The 11,086-nt window shown below is 37.6% G+C and overlaps 1 protein-coding gene across 1 annotated transcript; it reads right to left on the bottom strand.

The window, feature by feature from the left end:
• Positions 1-3,792: 3,792 nt before the first annotated feature.
• Positions 3,793-4,860, bottom strand: LOC149685333 (uncharacterized). The gene has a single exon (XM_089871009.1). It carries the CDS (start codon positions 4,858-4,860, stop codon positions 3,793-3,795), a length of 1,068 nt encoding a protein of 355 aa, XP_089727135.1.
• Positions 4,861-11,086: the final 6,226 nt, after the last annotated feature.

Genomic DNA, 11,086 nt, shown 5'->3' with positions numbered 1-11,086 from the left:
TAATATTTGAAATGGTGTAAAACCATAGAGGTTATACAGTAGAGGAGTAGACACTGTAGCCTTTATAACGCTTGCTGGAATATCTCGCGAAAAATTCTACCTTCATCTCCGGTTTCTTCTCATTGGCTGATCCTTATTGGTTGAAACCGAACACCGGAAGTAGCCCCGAAAAATTTAGCGAGAACTGACTGTCTACTCCTCTACTGTATAACCACTATGGTAAAACGATAGAAAACTGTTATTGAACGACCCAGTTTCAAATAAAGTGTATTTAAATAGATGAAATTTCGTTGGAAGTTGATATTGAAAGGGTGTGAATTGTGTCAGGTGAACTAAAAGAAGAGAAAATGTATGTATAATATTCTTGGAATTATTCTAAACATATAGTTATTTTATGTTATGGACAAAAACATCATATTTTTGATTAATATAATATGAAATTATTATTTATAATGATGGAAGTCAAACGGATATTCACTTATAGAAAACCCCTCCGGTACAGTAATTTCTAAACGATCTATTTCATAACGGTTTTTGTTAACCTGAACGATCGTTTTGAAGTATTGTTTAATTTCATCTCCATAGAACCGTTCACCTACCTTTGAAAAACTCTATCAGAATCGATCATTTGCGAAATGAATTTCCCGTAGAATTAACCCTATTTTGTGAAGATGTTCTCGTCTGAAATCGTTCGTTTAGGTTTTAAAAACTCGAATAAAAACGACCCTTTAGAAAAACTTTTAATCGATCTGTTTTTTAGTAGAAAAATCACCGCAAACGATCGGTTTTGAGTAAGTGTTCGCAAAACCATAATTGATCGGCATACCGTCGTCTTTTATACTACCGCTCGTCCACTTGTATAAATAATACACAAGAGGTAGACCTATACAAAATGTAGCCGCTTTTCCAACCCCCAAAATTCATTTCCAGATTTTATACCTAAAACTATTTATAGGTTTATCTTGAAAAAATCATGTCGTCTTTCATTCGGAATATCACGGGGTTTAGAGTATGCAAATATACGCTAAATTGGAGAGATAAACATTTGAAAAAACTGAATAACCTAGAAATTCTCTCTCGTCAATAGCATTGAGAAAGCTGGGTATAAAGGAAAATAAGCCTGAAACCGCTTGTTAATCTATAGAATACCTCAAAATTGAATCGTCCGTCGAGTGTAGCCGCGTTAAAGAGAAATCTCTCCCGTCCTATATCTTAAGCCTAATCACGGGGAATCTAAACGAGACATCGACGGCACGGTTCATCTAATGTAAGCCTATACCTCGTACGTTAATCTACTGAACCTCAAAAATTGAATCGACCGTTGAGTGTAGCTGCGTCAAAGAGAAACCTCTCTAGAACTCTCCCCGTACCATCGCGTCCATGAGATACTACCATAGACCCCCCATGTTAACCGATCGACGGTGAGAAACCTGGGGTGTAAAGTAAAGCAAGTCTGAAACCACATGTTAATCAATAGAATAGTTCAAAATTGAATCGACCGACCAGTGTAGCCGCGTTAAAGAGAAACCCCTCCCGTCCAATTTCTTAAGCCTAATCATGGGGAAAGTAAACGAGCCATCGACGGCACGGTCCATCTATAAAAGCCCTTACCTCGCACGTTAATCTGTAGAACCTCAAAAATTGAATCGACCGTCGAGTGTAGCCGCGATAAAGTGAAACCTCTCCCGTCCTAAAGAGTAAGCTTAATCTTTCGGGGGATAATATATCCTTTTTGTAAACCATGGCGATAAAACCTTTACTTTCCATAATGAAAACGAGAAATTGAAAATCACGGAGAAACTGTGCGATCGAGATGAACTGAATAACCGTATTCTCTCTCTTCAATAGCAATGAGAAAGCTAGGTAGAAAGGAAAGTAAGCCTGAAACCACATGTTACTCTATAGAATACCTCAAAATTGAATCGACCGTCGAGTGTAGCCGCGTTAAAGAGAAACATCTCCCGTCCTATTTCTTAAGCCTAATCATGGGGAAACTAAACGAGCCATCGACGGTACGGTCCATCTAATGAAAGTCTATACCTCTCACGTTAATCTATGGAACCTCAAAATTGAATCGTCCGTCGAGTGTAGCCGCGATAATGTGAAACCTCTCCCGTCCTATCTTAAGCATAAACCCTTTGACGGGAAGATATAAACGGCTTCTTCCGGTGAATGACGAACAATCAACGGCATAGATTATCCGGTAAAAACCGTCGGGGTAAAAACCCCATAGGATTAACATGGGATTTTTGCACCCCGTTATGGCTAACTCTCATTTTACCATTACTTATGGTTGAATTCATGTTTTCTATCTCTTGAGTTTCGAGAGCTCCAAGGACTTAAGGCATTTAATTTCAACTAAACCATCGAGTGGTAAATTCTTAGAGTCACTAGCAAGGCCATCAGGTAAAGCTGCAAGCCCATCAGGTAAAGCTGCAAGCCCTGAATATTTTGGCTTTACCCACTGTAGAATAGCGCTATGGGAGAGCTAATATTTTTATCCATCCACCGGACTGAAACAATGGATGAATATTTTGTTTTTATTGTTGGTAATTGGTAATTAGTTCTGGTTAGTTTCGTGATAATTATTTAGCGACTCGTTTAACTAAACAATAAACTTAATAGTAAATAATAAAATTTTAAAGTATTACATGACCATTCGGGTCCAGCGACATAAAAAAAGAAGGTATAATTTTAAAGTTTTAAAACTTGGAATAAATTTCCCGCTTAGGCAGGTGACCATTCGGGTCCAGCTTCAAGGTAAAGAGTCTACTAAATTTACAAGGTATTTTTTATTCTACAAGATCTCCTCTCTCTAAGCTAGCCAATCATATTCGAGCTTTCTGCGGTACACGTGCATAGGCAAACTTAAGTATTAACTAATTTTAGAAAACGCGTAAATTACATTCCCAAATTCTCAACACTCCCCCCGGTAATACATAGTATTACCAAGGGTATAATTTTAAGCATTTTAAGTTATTTCTAGGTTACAGAGGTGTTGGACAGTTCGTCTTATGGTGTTATTGTTCGTTGTTTTAATAATGCACGATCTAATTTTATCGTCACGTCCTTTGATTATTTCTTTAACTAATCCGATATGCCACGTGTGACGTGGTAATTTGTCGTCGTAAATTAGCACCACGTCACTGGTTTTTAATTTGGAGTTGGTGGTGTTGGTACCACTGTGATGGGCGGAGCGAAGCTCCATGATATATTCTCGTCGCCAACGTTTCCAAACTTTTTCTAACGTGGCTTCACGGTATTTTAGTCTTTTCGTTATTTCTTGGCGCGATATCGGAATTTTTTCATGGTTTTTAAACGTTAATGGCGGCAGCGAGTTAAGTCTGCGCCCGACAAGAAACTCAGCGGGTGTAAGGGGTCGTGGTTCATTAAGGTCGTTATAGGTATACGTAATGGGTCTACTATTTATTAGGGCTTCTGTTTCTACTAGGATAGTTTCTGGCTTGGTATAGTTTAATAGGGCTCTACCTTAACACTTTTTAAGGCTAGTTTTGGTGGAACGCACTAGACGCTCCCACCATCCCCCGTGCCATGCGGCTCTTTCTATAATAAACTTCCAATGGATACCCTGGCTACCGAAGAATTCTCGCATCTGATCTCTCTTTAGGTTTTACCAAATGAGTCTTAGGTCGGTATTGGCTTTTTTGAAGGTTTTAGCGTTGTCTGTATAAACTACAGAGGGAACGCCTCTCCTAGCTATAATTCTCCTAAACGCTAACAAGAAGCCGTCGGTGCTAAGTGATGGGACAAGTTCCAAGTGTAGTGCTCGAGTCACTGCGCAGGTGGCAAGACAATGTATGTTTTCTGTTCTTTATTCCCAATCTTGGTAATTAGTGGGCCCGCGAAATCTATACCCATGATGGAAAATGGAGGGGTCTGTTGGATTCGGTCTTTAGGCAATGGGGCGGTTGGTGCTTCACCTGTCTTCGCGTTTAATCTTTTGCATATTATGCAATCTTTGACAATAGTACGTACTATTTGTCTAGCAGCAGGTATCCAATACCTCTCCCGCAATTGTGTGACTGTGTCGTTGATACCCCCATGGTAGACTTGATTATGGCTTCTAACGACTAGCAATTTTGCAAGCCTTTGGCTTTTGGACATTATAATGGGATGTTTTTCAACATAAGTTAGGTAAGATTCTTCTAATCGCCCACCCGTGCACAATATGCCTGATTGATTTATTAGAGGTTTAAGTGGGGCGATTTTTGATTTGGGGTGAATCTCTTTTCCGTTTCTCAATTGTCTTATCTCTGGTCCGTACTCTTCGGCTTGTAACGATTTTACCCAGATAGTTTCTGCCTTATTTAATTCCTCAGCAGAAATAGGTCCAGTTTGTTTGGCTAAACCCCTAGCGTTGTGTATAAACCTAAACAAGTAGGCGGTTATTCGTAGGACTTTGTTAAGGTGGTAATGTCTGGATAGGTTAATTAGGTTTTGGACTCCTAATTTTTCGGGTACATTAATTGCTAGGATAATTTTCTTTCGCTTCTCGGCTACTGGGTCTAAATCTCTTTCGGTTGGGTTTGGTGTATTGGGCCAAGTTTCCTTGGGTTCTTTTAACCATTTTCTGTTGTTTTGTAAGTCGCCCGCGCTAATACCCCTGGTTGCTAGGTCCGCCGGGTTATCCTTTCCTGGTATGTGGAACGATTTCCCCCCTTGTGTTAACTTTTGAATTTCAGAGGTTCTGTTTAAAATGAATGGCTTCCAATGGTTTGAATCTCCTGTCGCCCAAGCTAAGGCTATCATTGAGTCTGTCCAGTAGTAGATTCCTGCTAATTTCTCGGTAAATACTGCTTTGATATTGTTGGTAAGGCGTGCCCCTAATAGGCATCCCATGAGCTCTAATATCGGTAGTTTTAGGTCTTGGTTTTTAAGTGGAGCAACTCGGGACTTGGCTGTTACTAGGTATACTCCTGTTTGGTTTGTTATGGTTTTGTATCTGACGTAAATACACGTGGCCTAAGCCTTCAGACTAGCGTCTGAAAAACAGTGGAGTTCTATTTCTCTAATTTCTTCTGTGGCTTGGAAATAGTAACGCCTTTGAATTTGTAGGTGATGGAGTGTAGGGAGTTCATTTACCCAGGTTTCAAAAATGGTTTTGGTTTCAGTAGGAAGTTCGGAATCCCAGTTCTCTTTCGATTCCCATAAGATTTGCCAAAGTAATTTAGCCCTAATAGTGAATGGACAAGCTAGGCCTAATGGGTCAAATATTTGTGCTATGAAGCTTAGGAACTGGCGTTTGGTGACTTTAATGGTTTTACTGATCTTAATTAGGTTGGAAAGATCGAACTTAAATGTATCGGTATTGAGTAGTATAGGGCTACACTTCGTACCTCCGTAGGTGTAGAATGTAGGTGTAGAGTGTAGGTGTAGAATGTCAAGGTCACAGTGTCAATGCCCTCTCGCCACGCCCCCTTGGGAAACTCGCGCCACCTGGCGGGAAAACTCGCGCGCGCCACCTGGCGGGAAAACTCGCGCGCGCCCCCTCGCGGGAAAACTTGCGAGCCCCCTGGCGGGAAAACTCGCGGGCCCTCTCGCGGGAAAACTCGCGGGCCCCCGCGCGCCCCCTGGCGGGAAAACATTGCGCGGGTATCTGGCAGTCCTGTCTACAACTGTATCTGTGACGTCATTGGCGGGAAAACACCTGTCAGTATCTTCTACAACTGTGTTTGTGACGTCATTGATAAGAGACGAGAATTTATTAAACGTACATGGCCAAGGGTTAATGATAGGCTGAAAGTTGCGCAATCCATTGTAATATTTAGTTTGACTCAAAATTTTAACCTTTTTTCAAGGAGTTTATTTTGATTATGGTATTGTTTTTAATGGTAATTAAAAGTCAGTCTCTTCTACAACTGTGACGTCATAGATAAGAGACGATAAAAACTTTAAACGTACATTGCCAAGGCTTAAATCTTCTACAATTGTAGCTGTGACGTCATTGATAAGAGACGAATGGAATCTTTGAACGTGCATTGCCAAGGGTTAAATCTTCTACAATTGTAGCTGTGACGTCATTGATAAGAGATGATACGGGTGTAGAGTTACGCTTACAAAAGGAACAAAGATTTGTCAGCCCAAACGGAATCAAATTCCAGTACTTAGTTTCAAAATACAATCACAGAAAAGTAAGCGTGTGTAAATACTCTCCTTTCAAATCTGGCGTATTCAAAGCAATTCACGTCTAATTTTCTATTAGAATGGTACTAAAGCCAAGGTGGAGGCCGAGGCTACCCCGTTTACAGGTCAACACCAAATTCCAGGACTCGTCCTAACGTGTCTAAACCTAACCTACCTCCAAGTTATAACGAAGTTATCACTGATTCAAAATAAATCACCGATAGGTTAGTAGTGGTTTGAAAGCAATTACCTATACTAAACCGGACTATTTTGGTAAAGATGTCGTACTTGCAATGGTTTAATAGTAGCAAAATTTCTTCCAACATATAAATGTTTAAGGGATTTGTTTTTTCCAGCTAAATCGGCATCGAAATCTGAAAGGACTCGACTTTAATTTGAGCTGTTAGATTGTCATACCTTTTGAAATAACTAGTTTTTCAGGCATTTTCCTCCTGTCGTATGTTTATATTTATTACCAACGTTCCAATCAAGGTACTAGAACCTATTTTGTTATTCCCTATTGAAATTGAATTCATAGTTTGTTTATTTAAAAATGGATAGAGCACACATTCCACTATTTAGATATTCAGGGTGTAGAAAGTAAATTATTTTTAATTGATTTTAACATAAAGAACAAACTATTTAGCTGTGCCAAGTGATTGAAAATAGAGTCTTCAAGTTTAAAGCAATTAACAACGAGATTGAAGTTATTAATCATATGAGCATTCAGTTAGGAACTGCGCTCAAAACTATATTTCCTCGAATGTCTTTAGAGTATATATCAAAAGATCTGGTTTGTGGAGGTTTTTCAACGGTATACACTTGTACGCGCGATTATCGTGAAGAAGTTGCGTGGGATGTTGACACCATCTACTTGTCACACGATAGCAAAGAACTGTCACTGACACAAAACATTAAAGGAAAAAAATACAAGACTATGAAAAACAAATTCTTAATGACAATCTCTTCTCAATTGTAAAGAAAAACAGAAAATAAATGTTTTATTGCACCTTAGTGTATTTTATTGTGGTGGGTTACGGTTAAGGTTTGAAGTGCGACTAGGATGATTATTAGAGTTAGGAGTTGTGGATGTAGAGGCCGCTTCAGATGGTAAGGGCAACCCCTGACTTCTATGTTGTGATCTTAGCCATTGACGTTGTTGCTCGTTCAAACGCCAAAGGAAGGGTATTTGTGAATCTGGGTCCTGTTGCACCTGCGCACCTTCACGCAACATCGGTCTGACCCGTGCAATAGGTAAATTTCTCCATGACGGGTGATTTTTGTATAATTTCTCATTTTCGGTTCTTATTATCTTATTACTTAATTTTTCTAAAATTGCCTAAAAAATATTTAATTATTAAATTCTAAGACCCAATTGGAAATCATAATATCTTTATTTCGTGCAATTTAGGAAACTATCGAAAATTGGTTTTAAAAGTTTTTCAGTTTCTTTAATCCGATGTTTAAACCTCATGTTATTATATAGTTCCATGTTATATCGATCTTCCAATGATATTACATGTACAGTTATTATATGTGAAAAACTAACCAACAATTTTTTATTTTTTACACAAAGATGATTTTCTCTCATCAGGTAAAGTTGTTGCGAATAGCTCCTTGTTGGTGTTTAGGTTATTGGGAGAACTAATATTATCTAGAAGAACTAATTAACCGACTGAAAAATTAACTAGTCTTAATATACTTTTGTTGGTAATTTTGTAAATGAATAAACTTTGAGACTTTATTTGCAGGAAATAGTTTATTTTAGCAAGGTTAAAATTAAACGAACTTCTCGCGTTGGAGGTAATTTCGAGAGTGATTTTTTGAGAGGCTCACTAGCAAGAGACGCGAGACCCCATAGGTCACGTGTCCGTTTTTTATCTTAGAACAGCAGAGGTTTTTTAAGCTGTTATCTTAATCGCCTATATTCTTTTTTTTTACATTGATCTATTTTGTTAATTTTAGACTATACATTATTAATTTTTATGATTATTTGATTTGTTATTTACACAAGATAAAATTACTAATTTTTTTCTTTTACACAAAGTTCTAAAATACTTTTCATGGGTCCGCTTTAAAACCAAATGGCAAAGTGTCCCAACCTTTAATTACACGTTTGTTAAACGTAAATCCAAAGCTTTTTTTTAGTTTTCGACTTAAAAGAGTGGCCGACGTTTTATTTCTAATGACGTTGAAAGGAACGTCCACTTTTAGACGTTTGGATTTATTTTTTATAGAGTTCACTATAGCTTCAAAGTTTATAATTTTCTCGTTAACACGATTAAGGCAAATTCCTTTAACCTTCACGACAGATTGACCGTCCGTAGTTCTGTAACCGTAACTCTTGGGACCATTTGAAACAAACTCTGTAATTGTAGCGTCCCCTAGTTCGTTAACCCAACACCCTAAATTGTTACCCGTGGGGGGCTTAAAATCGTTTTCCCCCGCCACAAATAAAACGCTATCGGTATCCGTGTATTAGGCTCTTCTACCCAATTTATGTAAGGTTTCGAATAAGGTTAATCTTCCGTAGCACGAAACGAAACAGGCCACATACGGATTTCCTTTGAAATATGTGGGTACAAAATCATCTTTGTTTTTGTACGATAATAAGCACATTTCTTCATTAATTGGTCTTAAATCTACCAATTCCTTTGTGTCATCAGATAAGATACGTACAAGTTCTGTACACTCGTTAACAATTAGTGTTTTGGTTTTGTTTGTATTCATACCAAAACGACCCCAAAGACTGTTGAGACAAATCTTTGAAATAGCTCTCAGCGCCGGGTTATGGACTACTTCGTCCATCTTGATACTTATACCTTCAGATTCGTAAATCGATTCAATATATTTTTGTTTTTGCTCGTCCGTTTTAACGGAAGACGGATAGCCGGAATTAGCTTGTTTTATCTTCAAAAAATTGTTAACATAACCGCCAAATAGTCCATCGTTAACATGTTTTTCATACTGAAATGTCTCGTCGAAATGATGTACTTCGTATATTTTGATAATTTTATAACCCATTTCTACGGCTTTGTAAATTTCAGGCGAAGGCCAAATACCCGAAATAATTCGTTCCTTGTCAGAATGTCGACACTCTTCATTATTTGATTCAAGGGCACATGACTTACACAAGGGGAAAAACAATTTTCCATTAAACCTATATGGTAAAACTGGGATATATAGATCAGTCGGGGGCAAGAGTTCACACGATATTATACCAAAATAGGCATTTTTTTCATAGTTAAAGTTACTATTTAAAATTTTGGGATGTCCTTTTGGGTAGATTCCGTATTTATTGACAGCGGGATAGAGTGACATGAGGTCGTAATAATAAATTTTTTCGTTTTTTTGCTTCATCCGGTTTATGATATAATTTGAAGACTTCTGTCCTTCCACCGTATAAAGCCGACCTGGCTAATATTGGCAGAGGTACCTCTACAGTCTCGCAAAAGGTACTACAAGCGACATTTGTCTTTAACAACTTTTCAAACTCGCATTCCCACATTATTATATACTTTGCATTGGGGTGTAACTTTTTTATAAATTCTATTCTATCCAGACCCTTTTCGTAACAGTTTTTATTTGTATCATTTACTAAACTGTTCCATTCACTACCTTTAAAACATTTCGGACAACCGTGATACGCGCAACCATTGAACTCTAGGATAATTTCAGGATCCTTTGAGTAACCGTCAACTAAATAAGGTCCAATTCTTTTTTCTCCTTCAGGAGATAGGGCTGTCTGTATTTCTACCTTCATTTCTTTACTAACCCAAGCCAACCACTTGATTGCTTTACTACTTTGGTTGTATGACCCACGATAACCCGGACTAGGTACCACACCCAATGTAATTTTTCTAAATATTTGTGTAAAAACACGTTAGTACAGGCCCCCGATATTGTAATAGCTCCGCAATTAAGAGGATCTAGACCCGATGCTTTTTTGTAAAGTTCTCTAAATTTTGTAATTCCTTTTTGTAAAACTACTACATCTTGTACAGCGTATTCCTCTAATTCGGTCATTATTTTGTACGTGGATTTTTTACCTTTTTCACTGTACCATAAATCAAAGGCTTGTCGGTCCTTTTCATTCATAAATTCAGGTTGAAACGCGGTCTTTTCAGGTAACGGACCTTCATAGTTTAAAGTGTCCTCTTTTAAGAAAATATAAGGAAAAACTGTTTTTTGTAACTACCCAATTGAAAGGTTTCTGTAAAGGCTCTCAGAGGAAGGGCCACGAAGGAATAACTACAAATAAACCTAAAATTTTGACTTTTAATAAAGAGAGCTAGAATTTTAGAGTCGTCGAATATGACGTCTGGTTTTACATGGTTATTAATTAACCAATTTAATATAAAATACGAATCAAAACCTTTAAAATTGTGGGCCACTAGAGTCAAATTCTCAAATTTAGGTTTACTTATTTTTATTCGTTTATTGTTCCTTGTATAAGATGTCTCATCTTCTGTTTGGGTCAGATATTTCATAAACTTATCAACACAATCAAAACCTCTAAAAATTTGATAATCGTATTCGGTATCATTAATTTGCATGGCCGAAACTAATAGAACTGGGGTATGTTTAGAATTCATATCAATAGTTTCACAGTCAAAATAACAAAATCTAGTTTCTTTAAAAGTATCATCAAGGGTTGAACGTAACACATTTTGGGAGGGTGCTCAATTTTACATCTAGAACAAATTGTAAGACATTTATGTTTGTCATCGCGAATTTCTTTGCAACATTTTAAGCACCGTTTAATTTTTAAACAAGTGTCATTTTCTATGTGAAATTGGAAACATTCAGGCCCTTTAAAGTATCTATTTCAGTTTTGACAGCGAGATATTTCAATCTGAGGGTCTTCGTGAAAGGTCTCAGAGTAACAACGCCAACATTTGGTTTTTTGATTAAAACATTTGTGTTTTTTTGCGTTCTTTGA

This window comes from Phalangium opilio, unplaced genomic scaffold (assembly GCF_054372755.1).
Source record: "Phalangium opilio isolate 3A_F unplaced genomic scaffold, DU_Popi_V2 ptg000032l_1, whole genome shotgun sequence".
NCBI lineage: Eukaryota > Metazoa > Arthropoda > Arachnida > Opiliones > Phalangiidae > Phalangium > Phalangium opilio.
This window is presented reverse-complemented; position numbering and strand designations above follow the sequence as displayed.